A 23,865-nucleotide genomic window follows, 5' to 3' on the forward strand; every position below is an offset into this window, starting at 1 on the left:
TCATCATAAAACATCATAAAAAATACGCTTAATAATTACAGTCCAACATCATTAGATGTATGTTCTTTTTTTTTAAAGATCATTTGCTCGACAGCGACTCTATTCGGCGGAAGTAGACTTAGTCGTCATTTCCGGTAGCCGCTCTGATGTCTTGAAGCGTTCACATCAATCCGCTTCTGGGAAGGTATGGATCGTTAATGAAGGGGAGAAAAACGTCCCGCTGCTGTGATTTTATCCAGAATTATATGAAATTGTTTCTGTGCATCGATGTTCGTTCCAAAATATACCGTCTTCCTGAAATTAAATGCGCTTCAGGGCATCGCTATTAGCATTAGCCTAGCTTACTGTGGCGAATCGGCTAATATACGCTAACCAAAGCAAAGATAAAGGTACTTATTAAAGTTAATTATAGCGTCAAGTAGCCAAATATCACCCGGTTTGACAATCAAAGACTACATTTCCTTATCAGTACTATGTAACAGTGTACTTAGAGACTAATGAAGCATGGTCCAGCTGTCAGGATATGAATGAATTCGCTTGCGCATCAAGGCTTAATGTGACTTGTGTGTTTGATTCGTGCAGGGGAAGCCAAGATGTCAGGTGCTGGGGGAGGAAAACGTCCCTCCGGAGGGGACAGCCCCCCTGGGCCACCTGAGAAGAAAAGCAAGAAAGAAGAGAAGACCACCACCACTCTTATCGAGCCCATTCGCATAGCTGGAGTCTCGTCCACGGTCAGTTGATTGCAAATCTCCCTGTAACTGTGCATCCACAAGTTAGACTTCCTTTTTATTGTCATTCAAATTTGAACTTTACGGTACAGATAAGAACGACATTTCGTTGCATTAGCTCGTTGTAGTGCAGGATAAAAGAGCAATAAGGTGCAGATATAAATAAATAGATTACTATACAGATAGATATATTACACTTTTGCATATGCATCCACGTTTATGGATGTATTTTATATCGTCTTTATATTCCAGCGAGTTAATCCATTTTGGGGGGAATTGAGAGGATTATTATGATGCGTTCAAGAGTCTTACGACCTGAGGGAAGAAGCTGTTACAGAATCTGGAGGTTCTGCTACGGAGGCTGCGGAACTTCTTTCTAGAGTCCAGGCTGAGGTGGGGGGGGGGGGTGGAGTTTGGTGGTAGCGGGGGTGTATATTGTAGCGTCCCGGAAGAGTTAGTGCTGCAAGGGGTTCTGGGTATTTGTTCTGTTGTGTTTATGTTGTGTTACGGTGCGGATGTTCTCCCGAAATGTGTTTGTCATTCTTGTTTGGTGAGGGTTCACAGTGTGGCGCATATTTGTAACAGTGTTAAAGTTGTTTATACGGCCACCCTCAGTGTGACCTGTATGGCTGTTGATCAAGTATGCCTTGCATTCACTTATGTGTGTGTAAAAGCCGCATATATTGTGTGACTGGGCCGGCACGCTGTTTGTATGGAGGAAAAGCGGACGTGACGACAGGTTGTAGGGGATGCTAATGGCAGTGGCTTTAAGGCACGCCCCCAATAATGTTGTCCAGGTGTAAATCGGGAGAATGGTTTCCCCGGGAAATTTTCGGGAGGGGCACTGAAATTCGTGAGTCTCTCGGGAAAATCGGGAGGTTGAATCCGATACCGATAATTTCCGATATTACATTTTGGAGCATTTATCGGCATCTCTAGTCCTGATGATCTTTTCCGCCGTCCTCACCACTCTGCAGAGAATTCCAGTCTGAGGCACTGCAGGCACCAGTCCACACAGAGATGCAGTTGGTCAGTAGGCTCTCTATAGTGCCTCTGTAGAATGTGGTGAGAATGGGGGGAGGGAGCTGTGCTCTTTTCATCCGACGCAAAAAGTGCATGCGCTGCTGAGCTCTTTTTACAAGAGCTCCGGTGTGTAGGGACCAGGTCATACTGTCAGTTATCTGCACCCCCAGGAAGTATGGCGGGCGTTACATTGCTTTTTTTATATATGCAGGAGGAAATGGACATGAAGGTGATCCAGTTTAAGAACAAGAAGCTGTGTGAGCGCCTGGAGCAGCGGCAGGCGATGGAGGATGAGTTACGAGAGAAAATAGAAAAGCTAGAAAAGAGGCAAGCGACCGATGACACCACCCTGCTGATTGTAAATCGCTACTGGTCAGAGGTACTACTGCATATCAGATTTTATTACAACACTGTTGCTCGTTTAAACACGTCATGCTTAAATACAATTGTTCTTGGTAGCTGGAAGAGAAAGTCCATGTTCTACGTAAGCATATTGAGCCGGAGAGTCCAGCGCCATCCACCCCAGTTCCTCCACCTGCTTCTCTGCCTGATCCTGTACCTGTGGAAGAAGATGGTGTCAACATGGCATCCCCAACCTCTGGTGTGCCCCCACCTCCACTCCCAGAGGCTCAGAATGAGGGAGAGCACCCAGAGCGGCAGCAGGAAGAAAGTCAGGAAGATCATCCGGGGACTCAACAGAAGCCTCCACCTCCTGATGGAGCAGAGGAATTGGTGTCCACAGAGCCTCCACAAGCACCAACAACAGGTTAGATGCTTTTTTGTATCTTTAAGTCAGAGGTCCCCAAACTTTACTTGGGACTTCCCGCGGGCTGGATTTTGGACGCTGGCGGGCCGTAGTTTGGGACCCCTGCTTTAAGTCCCCATTTGCCGATCAGACCTTAATACAGCTATACATGAATGTTTGCAGAAGCATCGCCACTGCCGCCTCCTCCCCTAAGTGAAAACGCCAAAGGTTTCTTGACCACGCTCGAGTACAGCACGGAAGAAGAGCTCACCCTGCACCTCCAGGATCGCATGCTGTTCAGCAAGGAAGCCATTGCCTGCCTCGTGTGTGTCTTTGACAGGTTGCACAGCCGCATTGACGACATGTGCAAGCAGATCCAAGCTGCAGGTAAGCTAAGTGTGTTGGATTGATGATAGGTTTTTCTCACGTTCAGTGCTCATAAACAGCCTCTAGTTAAACATATTACTGTATACCATCATTAAGAAGTAGTAATGGTAGTAACTGCTAACTCTCGCATGGCAGCATGTAAGGACGAGAGCCTGGCCAGCGTGGCCACTGCAAACCGCACCACGCTGGACGAGAACTGTCGACTGCGAGACCTGGTCACTCTCCTGCATGGCCGACACCACAAGACGTCCATGGAGGTGAGATTTCCTAGACACACTCAATTTAGCAGGAATGATAATGTGTGTCAGGAATGATTCACCCTCATTACAGTACAACGAGTGGGTGGACAAGGTGACCAGTGCCGAGACTAAGGTGTCTGAGATGGAGACCACTGTGGAGGACTTGCAGTGGGACATTGAGAAACTCCGAAACAGGGAACAAAAGCTCAACAAGCACCTGGCAGAGGCCATGGAGCAGGTTTGTGTGTTTTATGATTATTTTCACTTACAGTATATCAGTCTTTTTTCAGTGTATTTGCAATTAAATCAATAAGCTCCTTCTATTTTGCTAACCTGTTGTTGTGGGCCAGACTGGCTCGTAGAGGCACATGCAGGCATGTGAAATGTCGGCGTAAATGCGGAAATCCGCGTTTTTAAAAATACATTTTCTCGTCAAAATATGACTTATGCTTTTTTTAATGAAATATTGATAGAAATACGAACGCTCGCCGTAGCTGCAGGTACTCTTGTGTTCTTCTTGTTTAAACGTTGCACTGAGTTGCAGGATGAGGAGATTAAAGATTAAGATTAAAGTACCAATGATTGTCACACACACACTAGATGTGGTGAAATTTGTCCTCTGCATTTGTCCCATCCCCTTGGGGAGCAGTGGGCAGCAGCGGCGCCGCGCCCGGGAATCATTTTTGGTGATTTAACCCCCAACTCCAACCCTTTGTTGCTGAGTGCCAAGCAGGGAGGTTATGGGTCCCATTTTTATAGTCTTTGGTATGACTCGGCTGGGATTTGAACTCCAACCTACCGATCTCAGGGCGGACACTCTAACCACTAGGCCACTGAGATGCATCGAAACAAGCTGGCTAGTTAGCTAACCAACTACCGTATTTTTCGGATTTTAAATCGCTCCGGAGTATACGTCGCACCGGCCGAAAATGCATATTAAAGAAGGAAAAAAACATATATACGTCGCACTCGAGTATAAGTCGCATTTTTGGGGGAAATTTATTTGATAAAACCCAACACCAAGAATAGACATTTGAAAGGCAATTTAAAATAAATAAAGAATAGTGAACAACAGGCTGAATAAGTGTACGTTATATGACGCATAAATAACCAACTGAGAACGTGCCTGGTATGTTAACGTAACTTATTATGGTAAGAGTCATTCAAATAACTATAACATATAGAACATGCTATACGTTTACCAAACAATCTGTAACTCCTGATCGCTAAATCCTATGAAATCTTCTTCCTCGTTGTCGCTCCCAGTATGTGAAGTAGTGAAACAAAAATGAATATTGTAAACAACAGTATCAATATTAGTTACAATTTCAACATAGCAGTGATTAAAAATCCCTCATTGACATTATCATTAGACATTTATAAAAACAATTTAAAAAAGAACAATAGTGTCACAGTGGCTTACACTTGCATCGCATCTCATAAGCTTGACAACACACCGTGTCCAATATTTTCACAAAGATAAAATAAGTCATATTTTTGGTTCATTTAATAGTTAAAACAAATTTACGTTATTGCAATCAGTTGATAAAACATTGTCCTTTACAATTATAAGAGCTTTTTACAAAAATCTACTACTCTGCTTGCATGTCAGCAGACTGTGGTAGATCCTGCTGAAATCCTATGTATTGAATGATTAGAGAATCCTTTTGAATCTTGGCAAAAATCTTAGCCACACGATTATCAAATGTAATAGGAAAATTAATTCATACTGACCAAACTGGCTTCATGGAAGGTCGACAATCTTCAGACAATACAAGGAAATTGTTTAATGTTATTTACTATGCTAGAAGTCTCCCTTATCCCACAGCAGTATGTACTGTTGATGCGGGGAAGGCATTCGACCGCATAAACTGGTCATTTATGTTTTGCACATTACGTAAATTTGGATTTGGAGATAATTTTATACAATGGATTAAGATGCTTTATACAAGGCCCATGGCATCAGTCAAAACCAATAATCATATTTTAGAACCTTTTTCGTTAAAAAGAGGAGTAAAACAGGGATGTCCTGCATCTGGATTATTATTTAATTTGGTTATTGAACCCTTAGCTGCAAAAATAAGAAGTGAAAATAATATTCATGTTATAAAAATTGGCTCTCAGTATAATACGCTATCGATGTATTGTGACGACATAATTCTCTACCTGTCACATGTTAACTCCTCTCTACACTATATCAATAATGTCATCTCTGAATATGGCTGTTTATCAGGGTATAAAGTCAATTGGGACAAATGTAAAATATTACCACTTAACACTGCAAGAAATCACAAGTTCAGAACTCCAAAATTGGGTTTGGTTTTGAAATTGTATTGCATTATTATGGTATTGTTGTGTATTGTTTTCGTTAAAAAAATAAATAAAATAAAATAAAAATCGTTTTTGAATCGAGAATCGTGTTGAATTGAAAAAAAAAAAATCGATTTTGAATCGAATCGTGACCCCAAGAATCGATTCTGAATCGAATCGTGGGACACCCAAAGATTCCCAGCCCTAATGCACATATATTAAAAGTGCAATTTCAATGTGTATTTATTATTTAAAAAAAGAATGGAGGTAATGACAAGTAGAATTTAATTTTTTTTTACGATTTTCCGTAAAGTACACATTGAGGTTGTACAATGTGTTTTATCCGATTACTCGATTAATCAAACAAACTAATCGATAGATTACTCAATTAAGAAAATAATCGACAGTTGAAAGCCTAAACTAGAGTCTACATGATCATATTTACATCCTGTGTTTGTTTAGTATCTTATTTTGAAATAGCCTCTTTGATTGTTTGATTGTTCTTCCACGTAATTAAATTTAATTGCTTATATACACTACCGTTCAAAAGTACAGTGGTACAATGTGTTTGCTCATTGGCTCAGAAGGCTAATTGATGATTAGAAAACCCTTGTGCAATCATGTTCACACATCTGAAAACAGTTTAGCTCGTTACAGAAGCTACAAAACTGACCTTCCTTTGAGCAGATTGAGTTTCTGGAGCATCACATTTGTGGGGTCAATTAAACGCTCAAAATGGCCAGAAAAAGAGAACTTTCATCTGAAACTTGACAGTCTATTCTTGTTCTTAGAAATGAAGGCTATTCCACAAAATTGTTTGGGTGACCCCAAACTTTTGAACGGTAGTGTATTTCTGTAAATTGACTCTTTTATTTCTATTTAGTTTTTTAATTGACCAGGTTTGTTATATTTACAATTCCCAGTAGACCATATTTGTCTCCTCTCTTCTGAAATTACCCTTGTGTATTGTTTTAATATTTTACAACTGTTTTTCAGCTTGAACTGTGAATACAAATGTGTTAAGTAAAAATAGTGACATTATAATTATCTTATATAAAAAAAGATACTTGTTGTAGTTATTAGAAAAATATAAACAAATAAAAAAAACATAACAAAATTACATTCATAAAAATGTTAACTGATTAATCTTCCAATAAAGCTGTACTAACCTATGCTCTGATGTTTGTGGTCGACAGCTCAAGTCTGGCTACAGCAGCACTGGCAGCTCAGGTGGTCTGGCTGGAGGCCAAATTACATTAAACATTCAAAAGGTAATCATACATAACAACATCACCTCTACGCTCATCTTTTGCACGTCTCACTGTTTTTTGTTGGCGCTTGCATTCCAGTTTGAGAGTCTTAACGCAGAGCTGGAGCACAACCAGGAGTTGGCCAACAGCCGCATGGCAGAGTTGGAGAAGCTGCAGGTGGAGCTCCAGGAGGCCGTAAGGGAGGGTGAAAAGCTGAAGGTAATAATACAATCTGGCATGCGTAAGGTTGGCTTGCAAAGTAGGAGATGTTTTCCTGTTCTCAGAATAGTCGTGAGGTGAGTAATTAAGTTACTGGTGGACTGGGAGTATGGAGGGAGGGTGCATTACCAGAGCTCAATTGGACAAAGTCCCAGCTTTTCTGCAAGTTCTCACTGTGATTGTTTTGCTCCCAAGAGCGACGTCTGTGAACCACAAGTTAAATTTAATTTAACCAAACAAAGCAGGTGTGAGAACACTGTAGATGGATTTGAACGGGAGATTCTAAAATGTGTTGTTTCTGATGCTCATTTTACACCGTCTTCGCCTTCTTTGCTGCAGATGGACGTGCGTAATATTCCAGAGGAGGTCGTGAAGGAGACCCTGGAATACAAATGTCTGCAGTCCCAGTTCTCTCTGCTCTACAATGAGTCTCTGGGAGTGAAAACCCAGCTGGATGAGGCTCGGGCCCTCCTGCTCACTGCCAAGAACGCTCACCTTCGACAGATTGAGCACATGGAGGTAAACTTGTCGAGAAATAAATGGTTTCATTCTTCTGAAAATACAAAATGTGTCAAACAATCTAGAGAAGCAACACAATTGTGCGTGACTCGTCTGCGTCTGACTACTCAGAGTGACGAGCTGTCCCTTCAGAAGAAGTTGCGCACGGAGGTCATCCAGCTGGAGGACACACTGGCCCAAGTGCGCAAAGAATATGAGATGTTGCGCATTGAGTTTGAGCAAAATTTGGCTGCCAATGAGCAAGCAGGTACCCCCCCTAAACTTGTGTCAATCAGAACAGAGCATTGTTTTTATTGTAAAACTTGCATACCTAATGAAATGTTCGTTACTTTCTCAGGCCCAATCAACAGAGAGATGCGACACTTAATTAGTAGCCTTCAGAACCACAACCTGCAGTTGAAAGGTGACGTGCAGCGCTTCAAGAGGAAGTTGCGGGAAACACAGATGGAGATCAATAAGGTAGATGACACTCTTCTCTAAAAGTGGTGGACTTTTAAAGCTGAGGTACTTAAGTTATATTCTTTAACTAAAAAAAATAATCATATGAGCATCATACAGTAAATCGTAACAGTAATCATTTCTTAAAATGTGTTCCTTTTGCGTGCTGTCTGTGCCTTTATAATTAGGTATATTAATAAATAAAACCCCCGGAAGACAAAATAATTTTGACTTTGTGGCGGGGAACCCCTCCAGATCCAATCACATGATTTGGGCACACTGGGAGGGACTATCAGCGAGGTGCGCAGAGTAGGAGGCAGGATTTACAGTTTGAATTCTGCCTAGTGACACAAGATTCCAGTATCCCAGCTTTAAAGGGGAACTGCACTTGTTAAAAAATGTTGCCTATCGTTCACAATCATTATGAAAGACATGACGACAGTTGGATTCTTTTGCATGCATTCTAAATATTAAATAAAAGTCCGCTTACAGCTCAGCCAATGGGAGCTTCACTATTCTGCCCATAAAATTTGATAAATAACCATTCAAAAAGCGCAAACAATACTCCATTTAGATTTCGTGATTTGAATATTAACCAAGTATTAGTGACATTGTTATTATAAGCACTAACACAGACAAACTATTTATAGCGGCGACATGATCACTTCCTGTGTGCCTATGTTTACATCATCGAGAGGTCAGCTGCTTTCTCGCTTCCTTGCTCCCTGTAAGTTAATTGTAGATCATAAATCATGCATCTCACCTGGACATGAGACATCTGGGTAGGTAATCCGACAAGTTGGGACACTTTTACAGCCAATTTAGGACCTGGAACTAGCTTAGGAGGACACGAAAAGCGCTTGTTCCCCACCCCGTTTCTTCTGGAGGATTATGAGACATTCTTCAACTAAATGGGAATATATGAACATCCGAGTAGTCGGCATCCTAATGACAGCAGAACTTGTACAGTAAGTGATGTGCTATTATGTTTGTTGGCTCTCATAAAGTCTGCAATGAGCAGAAATCAGCGATGAAAAAAAAAAAGCACATGTCATGATACTTTTTGGAAATTAATGCGCAGCATATACCGTATTTTCCGCACCATAAGCCGCACCTAAAAACCAAAATTTTTCTCAAAAGCTGACAGTGAGGCTAATAACCCGGTGCGCCTTATATAAGGATTAATATTAATATTTATTTTCATAAAGTTTAGGTCTCGCAACTACGGTAAACAGCCGCCATCTTTTTTCCCCATAGAAGAGGAAGCGCTTCTTCTTCTACGGTAAGCAACCGCCCCCATAGAAGAGGAAGCGCTTCTTCTTCTACTGTAAGCAACCGCCAACGTGAGCACCCGCCCCCGTAGAAGAAGAAGCGCGCGGATATTACGTTTCATTTCATTTGTGTGTTTCTGTAAAGACCACAAAATGTCTCCTACTTAGAGACACGCGTACAAGGTTCCACTGACTTTTGATATTCATGTGAACCGCACTGTGGATACAACGGGAACACGTACGGTGAATATTCGCATCACAGGGAATGAGAAGTCGTCCTTCACTGACCTCTAGCTTGCCATGCTAACGGCCAGAAACTTCCACCCATGGTGATATTCAAAAGGAAGACCTTGCCAAAAGAGAGCTTTCCAGCCGGCGTCATCATAAAAGCTAACTCGAAGGGATGGATGGATGAAGAAAAGATGAGCGAGTGGTTGATAGACGTTTACGCGAAGAGACCGGGTGACTTTTTTTCACGCAGCTCCGTCCCTGTTGATCTACGACTCCATGCGTGTCCACATCACAGATGGTGTCAAAAAACAAGTGAAGCACACCGAAGAAGAAGAATTCGAGGGATTTGTGGATGAGTAATAACTTCAGAAAGTGAGCTTTAAATGTTTATTTTGTGTGTTGTGTGACATTAACGTTCGAGCAATGTTGAGTTATTGATGTTGCTATTGCTCTGCACTATTTTGAGTGTTACTATTTTTGTGATTGCACATTTGCACATTACATTTTGGGAGTGAACAGAGTTGTTAGAACGCTGGTTTGTAATATATTATTAAAGTTTGACTGACCTATCTGACTGTTTTTTTGACATTCCCTTTAGCGTAGCGTAGGTGCGGCTAATAACACGGGGCGGCTAATAGGTAAACAAAGTTTTGAAATATGCCATTCATTGAAGGTGCGGCTTACAACACAGGGCGGCTTATGGTGCGGAAAATACGGTACTTAAAAAGATCAAAATATGTAAATATTAAATGTTATTATAAATGAGCCTGTTACTATATTAAATATATACTTACATCATGTATATAAAACCCTAATGGAGGTGTTTGGATGTTTTTTTAGGGGCTCTATAGGCAGAATCGCACGGCTGCCGTAGGCTCCACTGTAAACAGACTTTTGATCAAATTAATTTAATATTTAGAATGCATTAACAAAATCCATCCGTCATGTTTCTCATAGTGATTGTGAACATTAGGAAAAATAAAAAAAAGTGCAGTTTCTCTTTAAATGTGCAATAGTGGTTTTTAAAGTGAAAAATGCACTTTTTGGGAATTTTGCCTATCATTCACAATATCTTTTGAAAGACAAAAACACATACGTCGTTCTCTTTTTTGTGCAGTCTAAATCGTAAAAAAAACTGCTATTACGAGGCAACTAACAATGCTGTAATGCAGGGCTATACAACTACCACAGTTTCAAGAGCCCAAGGGCTCAGGGGCCGGACATCGAAATGGGAGGTTTTGTCAGAAAGTACCCCCGCAGGTTAAACTTTTTGAGACTGCGTTTACTTAATTGCAAAGTAAACATTGGCTTTCACACTGCACTGCACTGCACTGTCAATAAATTAATTATGCTGCCGTCGCTTCTCCTTTCCAGTGTGTGCAGATAGTTAAAAGCATGAAGAAAAAGAAGCACCAGTTTTTGTTGAGGATTGATGTTCCTTCTGAATTATTTTCCTTACTTAGTTTTATTTCTTTCCACTTATTCCTTCATTTAGGTTTATAAAACTGAAAACATAAAATAAACATAACAAAGGTATAATGTCCATTTTTACACAAATAAAATAGAAGGTTTAGTGTTAATATATTCACACAATAAACAACAAATATAGAACACATAAAAATGACACAACATTCACACCACAATCATTGCACACACTGAATGTAACTTATCACAATTAGCGTTGTCGCCCTCAACTGGTCAAATTTAGCGCTGCATGTATTAAACGTGGTGTGCTCGGCAGAGTTACTCTCAGACAAAAAAACATGAGGACGAATACAAAAGACATCACGAAGTCAGCAATTTTAAATTCAAAACAAACTAAATGTCTTAATGCACAATATCTACTTACATATATTTGAACAAGTTTTATGATGAAGCTTACACGCTGGGATGTTTACCGTTGTTGCTGCTTGCCTAGATCACTGTGTCCATCACTTAAAAGGTCCACCAGAAAACACGGACTTGAGCACTTGCTTGGGGCAGAACATTCATACTTTGTTGTCCAGTCGTTGAAAGTCAGATTTTATTTAGATTTTTTTTCCAGGGTTGAATGAGTAGTCTTCTTCTACTCACTCCACTGCTGCTTCACTGTGACACATATCCCTCGCTGTTGCCCCGTGCGGGTGGCGGGGGAGTACTGCATACATGATCAACCCTAGTTTTAATGGTTTCATCAAGCCTATTTGGGTGATGTTTGGCAGGCCAATAAAAAGCTTTGGCGGGCCGCATGTTGCCCGCAGGCCGCCAGTTGAATAGGACTGCTTTAATGTCACACAGAGGTATGCTATCTACTGGAGCTATTGAGCTGCTGCTGAATCGCCACTGAGTTAATAAACGTTTGTGCTAGATTATAAATCATGCCTCACACCTGTTTAGTAGAAGAGTCTCTCCATAAGCCCAGAAGTTGGTCGACTTTAAAATTCTCGACTTTGACCATGGTACGAAGACGCGAAAAGATGCATGTTTCCTCCCAGCATTTATTTTACTTGGGGAGGGTGGGTTATGATGAATTAATTATCTAAACAGGGAGCACAACTCTTGTGCTGAAATATATGAACATCCCATCAGTTGGCATCCAAGTGAGAGCGGACATTGTACAGTTAGTGATTGTTTTATTACGTTCGCAGTTTATATTTCTTGTTTAGCACTTAGCAATACTGCTCCATGATAGGCTTGGGCCGATATTTGACAAGGTAATTATTCGAACAGTAAAAGAAAATTAACTTAATAACTGACAGGCTCGAAGTGTGTTCTTGTCTCAAATAGGGATTGTGAATAATAGGCAAAGTTCCCAAAAAAGTGCATTTCCTCTTTAACTGATTTTTGTTTCCATGGAAGTTGCGCTGCCTAAACAGCGACACAGCCGTTTTAATTATTGAGGAGTCAACAAGCGACAGCCTCGACGTGAAGAAAGAGGAAGATGAAGAGCTAGAGGAAGAAGAGGAGAGGAGGAAGGAGCTGGAGAGGCAGCGGGCCCGTGAGAGGGAGCGGGAGGCTGAGCGGGAACGAGAGCGGGAGCGGGATCGGGAGAGGCAACGTAGTGACGAGCTGAAGAGGAAAGACTCGGACACGTTGAAGATGCTCAGAGTTGAGTTAAAGTACGTCCATCTTTGACTTTATAATCCTCTTTTGTTAGCCTGTCATTAAGTATAATATCTATTGTTTGCGCTGCTCCCCAGGAAAGCTCAGGAGTCCCAGAAGGAGATGAAGCTCCTGTTAGACATGTACAAATCAGCTCCAAAGGAACAGAGGGACAAAGTGCAGCTCATGGCTGCCGAACGCAAATCAAAAGCCGAGGTTTGTTTATCTTCCATCTTGGTCTTTATGCATCTGAATAATAAGCTTATGGTTTACTTTTGGTAAAAAATGTTGGTCAACTCAGAAATACTAAATATGTCTACGTAGTACAATTAAAGGGTACAGTAATTGTAGAAGTAGTAGGTCGTGGGCTGGGGTGGTGAAAGTAATACTTTGGGACACTTTTTGTGGGCCATGGAGAAGGTACAATCTCCAGAGTCCAATACCTAAGTATTTCAGTGTAGTGCTCGGTCAACACAGTTTTATTAATTAGAGGTGTCTCGATCCAATATTGATATTGGATAATGGTCTGACATCAGCAAAAAACAAGTATCGGATGATATTAGTTTGCAACTAAAATCTCTGATATAAGCTCCTACAGCGATTGACAGACAATTATCTAAATGTTCTCCAATAAGCACACAAGTTGGATCTTTCTTTGTATTTAATGACGTCATTTAAAAATAGGTAAAGATGGTAGGCTATAGGCTAATAGGAGCTTGCAGCTACACAACAGCTAAGCACACATGCGAGACGTACATAGTAAGTGTCCTTAAACGATATTGCAGTCTAAAACACATTTGTCAATATAAACAAGTATCAAATAATTACACTTGTATATTACTTACGCATACAGAAGCATATTAGAAAGTATCCAATAACAAACGTGTCTGCATAATTAAACTTCCTGCGTCATGAGCTTAACTTAATTAATTATTGTGACCACTAGCTGTTGCCAAAAAACAAATTAACACTCCACTTCAAAAGCATAAATCTGTCGTAAAGTTAGTGTTAATCATAGCTACCATTGTTTTCTGTTTTAGTAGTTTCACTTGATGAAACCTTTTCTAATGTTCCATATTACAGAAAAATACAAGCATGTGCTATGATTCTTGTTGATATCGTATCGATTAATATCGGCATCAGCCAACACTGAAGCTTCCAATACAGGTATCGTATCGGAAGTAAAAAAAAACCCAATGACACAAATTAATGAGCTAAAAACACTTAGATATAGTTCATACACCGATCAGGGTTTAAAAAGGAGAAGGTATTCGATACCTTCTTCAAATTGAATATGTTATCAGTGTATATAATTTTACTGTTTTACTATGAAATAATTAATATACTATTAATATAGCCTGTTGGGCTTGTTACCATAACAGTGGTTGCTTGTTTCTCTTCTGAGATTTGGCAGCACTGATTGTATACCGGTAATATAAGGAACTACATATACAGTGGAACCCGCCTATATAGACAACCTATTTATGTAGACCAACTCATCAAGGCCCGTTCCACTGTGGTGTTTCCAATATCAAAAAGTCAACCATAACCCCGAGACCTCCAATGAATGCATGTTAGACACCATGCGTTACTTGTATTTTTCATAATATTCACATATAGGTGGATGAGTTGAAGATGCGGGTGAGAGAGCTGGAGGAGCGCGAAAGGAAGGAGAGCAAGAAGCTTGCGGATGAAGACGCTCTCAGGAAAATCCGAGTGGCGGAAGAGACCATCGACCACCTGCAGAAGAAGCTGGCTGCCACTAAACAGGTATTCACCGTTCATCTACATCAAGTTAGAAAAGGAAAACAGCCTTCAGAAGAGTGCAAAAACTTTTAGGTGTGTCTCTCTGGTAAAATGATGTTGGAAGTTTCTCTGGTCAGCGATCCTCGCATGCTCATGCTCTCTCTGGAATTAGGTGACACACGATCAGCAGATGAGAGCAGGCTGTCGTAAGTTGTTGAATATTTCATCATATTATTATTTCACTGAGGTTGAGCGTTACTTCAGCATTGTTGTTAGTGTAAATTTGTAAAACCATTGGACACACCCACATTACCTCATGACTTACGCTTGATATTTAAACAGCTGCTGACCTTTCACCTTAAGAGTAACTATTTTTTATTGCTGTAGTTTTCTTAAGCTGTGCTCATAATGTTTTGTTTAACTTCTCCAATAAAGACACATGTTTGTGGTCTGATAGCCTACAGCACCTTAAGCCTGGGAGGTCCCATAGAAACACACCAGACTCTGATTGCGATTTAGCCCACTCTTCAGGCTTTCATAAAGTACAAAAGCTTTGGATGGATGTTTTTGATTTATTCAACAAAGGTTCTGCCTGCCAAAATCCGGTTCTTTTGAGGGGGGAAAGTACTATGGAGCTACTTTAGTTGTTTACAGGCTTGTTTGTAAGGGGCATGAAACCAAAGGAAGCCCATTTAAAATGAGTGGTTTTGTTTTGGGGGCATAGAAAACAAGCTCACTTCCTTATGTGCCGTAAATAGACGTTTTTTTGCATTGCTCACATACTGTAGGTCGCAGGTGTCACCAAGTATTTATTTTTCTCGAGGAGGAGGAAGCCCTTCTGAGTGAGATGGATGTCACAGGCCAGGCCTTTGAGGACATGCAGGAGCAGAACAGCCGGCTGTTGCAGCAACTGCGGGAGAAGGACGATGCCAACTTCAAACTGATGAGCGAGCGCATCAAATCGAACCAGATCTACAAGCTGCTGAAGGAGGAGAAAGAGGAGTTGGCCGACCAGGTCCTGACATTTAAGACGCAGGTGAGAGGCGAACCCCATTAACATGATTGTGTGCTTATTAGCAAAAAGGGTTCAATTGTTTGCTCTTTGCCAGGTGGATGCTCAGCTTTTGGTTGTGCAGAAACTGGAAGAAAAAGAGGGAGTTCTTCAGAGCACCTTGGCCACTCTGGAAAAAGAGCTGACCGTCAGAACCCAAGCACTGGAACTCAACAAGCGGAAGGTAAGGCCTGCTTGTTTGCACTCATTACTCACTAATGACTGTGTGATTTCATCGCATCCAGATGGAATGATTTGAATAATAGTCTTCACGGTGCTTGTGGAGAGCACTGATTAGATGGTTGCTAGACAAAAAAAACGTTCCATTATTCATATTGCTTAACGCGTAGGCTTTGGCTGTTGTTAACAAGGTGACGTTCATTTAGGAACCTCATCAGGAGGTTTTTTTTAATGGAGTGTGGTGGTGTTGTTGTTGCCTTGCTACAGGCAGTGGAGGCAGCACAGCTGGCAGAAGACCTGAAGGTACAGCTGGAGCACACACAGGCCAAACTTAAGGAGATTCAAGTTGCTGTGGCTGAGAACCGCTCGGCCCGAGAGAGGGAGAGCAGCAACCTCAAACGAGCGCAGGTACGAACTTGGTATTGAGCTTTATTGGGAGCGCCACTGGACAGTAAATGGTGTAAGGGGGGACAGGGAGAAGAAAAAACTACAACCACATTAGTAATGGCAGCCTACAGTATGTAAATTGACAGTCACATCAATCTTTAAGAGGCTCCAACCCTAACAATCAAAGACTAAAGCAACAGCACCAATATGGCAACCTATACAAGAATAAAGGTGACATCATTCCTTAACAAAAAACAGATTAAAAGACAGTATGTGATTTAGGAGGGGACAGATGACAAAATAGGAATACAAAAGTAAAAACCGCAGCAATAACGACAGCAGCCTTGATATTCTATGTTACGCTGACAGTAAGGGGTGGACAAATATGAAAACACTGCCATTAAAAACAACAACATGGCAGCAAAACCAATAATAACCAAAACAACAATAGCAGCAATCACATCCTATCTAACATTGACATCATTCCTTAAGGATTGGTCTACAAGCTAATTCTGCGTAGGAACAAGTAGCTGCAGGAATAGTAAAAATGTTTGTCGATCTGTGTGGTTCCTGGATGGTTACAGTTTGAGTGTTGTAGTTTTATTATAAATAAAAATATCTATGTCTATCTATCTATCTATACCAGGGGTCGGCAACCTTTACCACTCAAAGAGCCATTTTGACAAGTTTCAGAAATTAAAGAAAACAATGGGAGCCACAAAACTCTTTTGAAAATGTAAAATGAAATAACACTGCATACAAAGCTTTTTTTGCTTTGTGCTATGTTTTAACCAGTGGTCTCAGACACACGTCCCGGCCCGCACCTTAATATGAAAATTTAATGTTAGTGCGGCCCGCGAGTTTTAAATGAATGGCGCTTGATAGCGTCATACTTGCCAACCCTCCCAATTTTTCCGAGAGACTCTAGTGTTGTGTCGTTAGCGAACGATTCGTTCGAACGAACAAATCTTTTGAGTGAACGTACTGAACCGAATCACTTCATGAACTGATTCGTTCCTTTCTCAGTTCAGTTGAGCTCCGCCGAGACCATGCCGGTATGAGTGGACAGTGTTTCCCATAAACTGCCAAGATACCTGTGGCGGTGGGGGCGTGGTTATGGGCGTGGTCACCATGACATCATCGAGTAATTACACGCCAACTGGACAATAGTTATCATATTTATTTACATATTTAATCCAAAATAAAATGCCTGCACAGCATAGGAGGTAGGAAATGCTGACTCCCACCCCCTCAGCACACTGGGAACCAGCATTACCGTATTTTCCGCACCATAAGCCGCACCTAAAAACCACAATTTTTCTCAAAAGCAGACAGTGCGGCTAATAACCCGGTGCGCCTTATATATGGATTAATATTCATATTTATTTTCATAAAGTTTAGGTCTCGCAACTACGGTAAACAGCCGCCATCTTTTTTCCCCGTAAAAGAGGAAGTGCTTCTTCTTCTACGGTAAGCAACCGCCCCCATAGAAGAGGAAGCGCTTCTTCTTCTACTGTAAGCAACCGCCAAGGTTAGCACCCGCCCCCGTAGAAGAAGAAGCTCGCGGATATTTAATTTCATTTGTTTTTCTGTAAAGACAACAAAATGTCTCCTACTAAGAGACACGCGTACAAGGTTCCACTGACTTTTGATATTCATGTGAACCGCACTGTGGATACAACGGGAACACGTACAGTGAATATTCGCACCACAGGGAATGAGAAGTCGTCCTACTGTGGTTCTAGCTTGCCATGCTAACGGCCAGAAACTTCCACCCACGGTGATATTCAAAAGGAAGACCTTGCCAAAAGAGAACTTTCCAGCCGGCGTCATCATAAAAGCTAACTCGAAGGGATGGATGGCTGAAGAAAAGATGAGCGAGTGGTTGATAGACGTTTACGCGAAGACACCGGGTGACTTTTTTTTCACGCAGCGCCGTTCCTGTTGATCTACGACTGCATGCGCGTCCACATCACAGATGGTGTCAAAAAACAAGTGAAGCACACCGAAGAAGAAGAATTCGAGGGATTTGTAGATGAGTAATAACTTCAGAAAGTGAGCTTTAAATGTTTATTTTGTGTGTTGCGTGACACTAACGTATGAGCAACGTTGAGTTATTGATGTTGCTATTGCTCTGCACTATTTTGAGTGTTACTATTTTTGTGATTGCACATTTGCACATTACATTTTGGGAGTGAACAGAGTTGTTAGAACGCTGGTTTGTAATATATTATTAAAGTTTGACTGACCTATCTGACTGTTTTGTTGACATTCCCTTTAGCGTAGCGTAGGTGCGGCTAATGGCACGGGGCGGCTAATAGGTAAACAAAGTTTTGAAATATTCCGTTCATTAAACGTGCGGCTAATAACACGGGGCGCCTTATGGTGCGGAAAATACGGTACTCCTCTCTAGTCAGTTCACTAGTCACTTTATACTTTTTACTGTCTCCTTTTTTTCTACATTGCCTCTTACAGTGGTCTTAGGCCATATTGCATATTGTGTATATTGTGTTGTTTTTGTATATTGTGTGGTTTCTTCTTTTTTTTAAATGCAAAGCACCTTAGGGAAGCAACCTAAATTTCGTTGGTCCTGTACCTGTACATGCACAATGACAATAAAGATCATTCATTCATTCATAATTTACTACAATGATTTGATTTTCTCTAAAAAGGCTCAAAAAATGTATACTTACTAATTGATAATAACAGTTTTGTTTTAAACGTCCGTCCATCCATCCATCCATCCATCCATTTATTTTACAATATAATTACAACACTTTATGTACATATTTATATACAGATTTGAACACTAAGTTATTCACTGAAATATATTTATTAATTGTGGTTCTTACAAAAAATATATCTTATAAAATATAAAAGCTAAAATGTCTCAAAGCTCTGCCCCTTTAATTAGTGCATACTAAATAATTTAACTTTAGCCTACTACTACAACCATATTATTTACCAGCAACATAAAGTGAAACAGAGGCAGAGGTGTCCTGCCACAGTCAGTAACAAATAAACAGAAAACAGTAGTGGTGGTAGATAGACACAGAGCTTCATCAAACATCTGATGATGTGTGGGGGGGTTTGGTGGTAGCGGGGGTGTATAACGTAGACTGGAAGAGTTAGGGCTGCATGGGATTCTGGGTATTTGTTGTATTGTTTATGTTGCGATGCGTAGGTTCTCCAGAAATGTGTTTGTCATTCTTTTTTGGTGTGGGTTCACAGTGTGACGCATATTTGTAACGTAACAGTGTTAAAGTTGTTTTATACGGCCACAGTCAGTGTAAGCTGTGTGGCTGTTGACCAAGTATGCCTTGCTGTCTCCCATGTGTGTGCAAGTTAAAGCTACATACAACATGTGGCCGGGCTGGCACGCTGTTTGTACAGGCTATAGAGGACATAAATGCAGTGCTATTAGGGCACACCCTTAATTTAGTTGTTAGGGTAAAAATCTGAGAATATTTGCCCCGGGAGATTTCTAGGAGAGGTACTGAGATCCGTGAGAATGCTGGGAAAATCGGGAGGGTCGGCAAGTATGTGGTCAAAGAGCCGCATGCGGCTCCGGAGCTGCGGGTTGCCGACCCCTGATCTATACTTACATACATACATACGTACATACATATAATTTGTATAGATGCTTTACTAAATCACAATAAAAAACAAAAAAAAGCACATTCAAAGATAATAAAAAATCAGCACACCGCAAATAAGATGAATATAACAGAATACACATAAAATCCTAATAAATGTGAATAATTTTGATGTATTCTGAGCTATTTGAATTGAAAGGTGCGCTGAAGTTTTGTGTGTTTTTCCATACAGAAACACCACGATGTGTAAAAATAAAAAGTACAGATGTCCAATAATGGCTTTGTTGCCGATATCCGATATTCCGATATTGTCCAACTCTTAATTACCGCTACCGATATCAACCGATACCGATATATACAGTCGTGGAATTAACACATTATTATGCCTAATTTTGTTGTGATGCCCCGCTGGATGCATTAAACAATGTAACAAGGTTTTCCAAAATAAATCAACTCAAGTTATGGAAAAAAATGCCAACATGGCCCTGCCATATTTATTATTGAAGTCACAAAGTGCTTTTTTTTTTTTAACATGCCTCAAAACAGCAGTTTGGAATTTGGGACATGCTCTCCCTGAGAGCATGAGGAGGTTGAGGTGGGGGATGGGGGGTGGGTGGTAGCGGGGGGTGTATATTGTAGCGTCCCGGAAGAGTTAGTGCTGCAAGGGGTTCTGGGTATTTGTTCTGTTGTGTTTATGTTGTGTTACGGTGCGGATGTTCTCCCGAAATGTGTTTGTCATTCTTGTTTGGTGTGGGTTCACAGTGTGGCGCATATTTGTAACAGTGTTAAAATTGTTCATACGGCCACCCTCAGTGTGACCTGTATGGCTGTTGACCAAGTATGCCTTGTGTGTGTGTGTGAAAAGCCGTAGATATTATGTGACTTGGCCGGCACGCAAAAGCAGTGCCTTTGAGGTTTTATTGGCGCTCTGTACTTCTCCCTACATCCGTGTACACAGCGTGTTTTAAAAAGTCATAAATTTTACTTTTTGAAACCGATACCGATAATTTTGAAACCGATAATTTCCGATATTACATTTTAAAGCATTTATCGACATCCCTAATAAAAAAGTAGCATTAATATCGTTTTTCCACATGTGTCTCAGGAGGATCTGTCCAGGCTGAGACGGAAGCTGGAGAAACAGAAGAAGGTTGAGGTGTACTCAGATGCCGACGAGATCCTGCAGGAGGAAATCAACCAGTACAAGGTGCAAATAAATCTATGACTTTTTCAAAACAAAATGTATCCTCTCCTAGCGAATTTGATGCAGAGGCTGGCTTTTAAAAACACTCAACAGCTTTTTGGCAACATATGCAGCAGATTTCCTATAAAAGAAATGCTATAAATAAGACTGCAGTGTTTTCCCCTCCTGATAACACTTTCCATTTTTCGGGAGGCCAAACATTACCTTATAGCAGGGATATTCAACTAAATTGTTTTTGGGGCCACATTTCCAGAAGGAAAGGAAAGAGGCTGGACTTCCCACTTCACTATTAGTCTTATTTTGTATATTCCAGAGAGCGAGCGCCCTCTACAGTAGACATTTGATTTTGGTCTAATTATGTTGTCAGAGTTGCAGGAGTGCTTTGCTGTTTTTAAGGACATTTTGCAAAAACGTTAATCAAAGATCATCTCTGACAGCACTCAAGTTTTTCTAAGAAGCTATTGCAAAAATGTGAGTCGCTAGTCTTACAAGTTTTTTGGACTGAACTTGCTTCACCAGTTGAATATCCCTAATGATTAAAAAGAGAGGACCTAAAACGCTTGAGGAACACCACTAGTATAACTAAAGAAATTGAACAAATGACTACTGACTGCATCTGAAGTTAACATGCTTCAGCAACATCTTAGTTGCATAAATCTCATTATGAAAAAAATTGTAACCACCAAAAAGGCGAGTACGTACTTAAAGGCCTACTGAAATGAATTTTTTAAATTTAAACGGGGATAGCAGATCCATTCTATGTGTCATACTTGATCATTTCGCGATATTGCCATATTTTTGCTGAAAGGATTTAGTAGAGAACATCGACGATAAAGTTCGCAACTTTTGGTCGCTGATAAAAAAGCCTTGCCTGTACCGGAAGTAGCGTGACGTCGCAGGTTGAAGGGCTCCTCACATTTCCCCATTGTTTACACCAGCAGCGAGAGCGATTCGGACCGAGAAAGCGACGATTACCCCATTAATTTGAGCGAGGATGAAAGATTCGTGGATGAGGAACGTGAGAGTGAAGGACTAGAGTGCAGTGCAGGACGCATCTTTTTTCGCTCTGACCGTAACTTAGGTAAAAGGGCTCATTGGATTCCACACTTTCTCTTTTTTCTATTGTGGATCACGGATTTGTATTTTAAACCACCTCGGATACTATATCCTCTTGAAAATGAGAGTCGAGAACGCGAAATGGACATTCATAGTGACTTTTATCTCCACGACAATACATCGGTGAAGCACTTTAGCTACGGAGCTAACGTGATAGCATCGTGCTTGAATGCAGATAGAAACAAAATAAATAAGCCCCTGACTGGAAGGATAGACAGCAGATCAACAATACTACTATCAGGAGACACCGAACCAAACACTGGACCTGTAACCACACGGTTAATGCTGTGCCGCCTGTCGAAGCCTAGCAATGCTGTTGCTAACGACGCCATTGAAGCTAACTTAGCTACGGGACCTCGTCAGAGCTATGATAAAAACATTAGCGCTCCACCTACGCCAGCCCTCATCTGCTCATCAACACCCATGCTCACCTGGGTTCCAGCGATCGACGGCGCGACGAAGTACTTCACCCGATCATCGATGCGGTCGGCGGCTAGCGTCGGATAGCGCGTCTGCTATCCAGCTCAAAGTCCTCCTGGTTGTGTTGCTGCAGCCAGCCGCTAATACACCGATCCCACCTACAGCTTTCTTCTTTGCAGTCTCCATTGTTCATTAAACAAATTGCAAAAGATTCACCAACACAGATGTCCGGAATACTGTGGAATTTTGCGATGAAAACAGAGCTGTTTGTATTGAGATACAATGTGTCCGAATACTTCTGTTTCAACCATTGACGTCACGCGCAAACGTCATCATACATAGACATTTTCAACCGGAAGTTTCGCGGGAAATTTAAAATTGCACTTTATAAGTTAACCGGCCGTATTGGCATGTGTTGCAATGTTAAAATTTCATCATTGATATATAAACTATCAGACTGCGTGGTCGGTAGTAGTGGGTTTCAGTAGGCCTTTAAAGGGGTGCCTTGAGGAACGCCTTAGTTATTTTAATTGAAGTTTGGGACCCCAGTGTTCTATGTTTGCTAGCAAGGTTAACATATCAACACAATGATCTTCCAATGTGTTTACAGTGTCCCAAGTTCCTCTGTACAACAGGAGCACTCTAGTGTTTTTAGGAATTTGCTGCAAAAATGTTTGTCTCCCAGGTTTTGAATTGAACTAAGGGGGCCTCAAATGTCCTTCCCAGGCCAGTTAAATAGCTATTGTCTATAGTCTGTGTGTGTGTAATGTTTTTTGATTTCTTCTGTCTCTAGGCAAAGTTGCGCTGCCCATGCTGCAACACGCGGGACAAAGACACCGTGCTCACCAAATGTTTCCACGTCTTCTGCTACGAATGCCTCAAGATGCGCTACGACACGCGCCAAAGGAAGTGCCCCAAGTGCAACTGTGCCTTCGGCGCCAACGACTTTCATCGCATCTACATCACCTAAATCTAAAAAAAGGGGTGAACATTGTGAACGGATTATTTTTATCTCTCTTTGGACGTCTTTTACCGCAAGGTTGCCACGTGGGGACCAAACAGATAGTGACTGAGAGTTGTCCTGTAGTGTAATAAACTGCTGTTAGTACACTAATGCTATCCATGTAACTTGTCAAACTGCATTCTTTTAAACAGGCCCCCCTTTTACATCCATCTTTAGACTTTTCTAATGAATCCATGACAGTACACACATCTTGAAGCATTTCTGTGCATTCAGGAAATTAAACCACTCAGATTAAAGGTCTTTTTTTCCATACTGGAGGCCTTGCTTGTGTGTGACAGAGTATGTTTATAATTTATGAAGTACAACACCCAGATTGTGTGACGTCATTGCCGAGGCTATAGGATTAATAACCCTGGAGAGAGCGAGCGAGAGGCCTGTTTGGCAGCCAGTCAGCACATGCAAGAGAGTTTGGATCACCTTGGACAAGCTATTCCGTATGTGTGTATGTGTGTTCATCCTGTTGCCATGGCGCCCATTGCTGAGTTTTTACACAACATCTGCAGCTTATAGTGGCTCATTACTGTATGAAGTCACTGCAGTGGAAAGTCAGCACATATGGGCCTGTGCAGCTCCAGGTCGTACTAAAGGTGGAGTAGAAAAACATCTGCGTGAGGACATTCCTCAGGCGTCATGAATGCGATGAGACTCCTTTAACTCCCTCCCTCTTGTCCGATTATGTGAATGTTTGCAAGGAGGTTGG

At 41.2% G+C, this 23,865-nt stretch overlaps 1 protein-coding gene across 3 annotated transcripts; it reads left to right on the forward strand.

The window, feature by feature from the left end:
- The first annotated feature begins 25 nt into the window (after positions 1-25).
- Positions 26-23,417, forward strand: rnf40 (ring finger protein 40). 3 transcript variants are annotated; one of them, XM_062055947.1, is made up of 20 exons: positions 26-184; positions 583-731; positions 1,963-2,130; positions 2,211-2,517; positions 2,680-2,883; positions 3,019-3,140; positions 3,214-3,360; positions 6,629-6,703; positions 6,782-6,901; positions 7,241-7,420; positions 7,532-7,667; positions 7,758-7,879; positions 12,199-12,458; positions 12,540-12,657; positions 14,062-14,211; positions 15,011-15,223; positions 15,297-15,422; positions 15,686-15,826; positions 20,507-20,608; positions 22,935-23,417. In XM_062055947.1, the coding sequence occupies exons 2-20, from the start codon at positions 594-596 to the stop codon at positions 23,109-23,111; spliced, it is 3,006 nt and encodes a 1,001-aa protein (XP_061911931.1). In that variant the 5' UTR covers positions 26-184; positions 583-593; the 3' UTR covers positions 23,112-23,417. The 3 variants fall into 3 exon arrangements, with proteins under 3 accessions (XP_061911931.1, XP_061911933.1, XP_061911932.1); XM_062055949.1 differs by having other exon boundaries at positions 15,014-15,223; XM_062055948.1 differs by lacking the exon at positions 26-184 and adding an exon at positions 195-389.
- Positions 23,418-23,865: the final 448 nt, after the last annotated feature.

This window comes from Entelurus aequoreus, linkage group LG08, assembly GCF_033978785.1.
Source record: "Entelurus aequoreus isolate RoL-2023_Sb linkage group LG08, RoL_Eaeq_v1.1, whole genome shotgun sequence".
NCBI classification, from domain to species: Eukaryota; Metazoa; Chordata; class Actinopteri; order Syngnathiformes; family Syngnathidae; genus Entelurus; species Entelurus aequoreus.

Coding starts and splice junctions, on each gene's coding strand:
- rnf40 (XM_062055947.1), top strand. CDS start 594: ATGTCAGGTGCTGGGGGAGGAAAACGTCCCTCCGGAGGGGACAGCCCC. Junction 2,884..3,018: donor CAAGCAGATCCAAGCTGCAG/GTAAGCTAAGTG, acceptor CTCGCATGGCAG/CATGTAAGGACGAGAGCCTG. Junction 6,704..6,781: donor TTACATTAAACATTCAAAAG/GTAATCATACAT, acceptor CTTGCATTCCAG/TTTGAGAGTCTTAACGCAGA.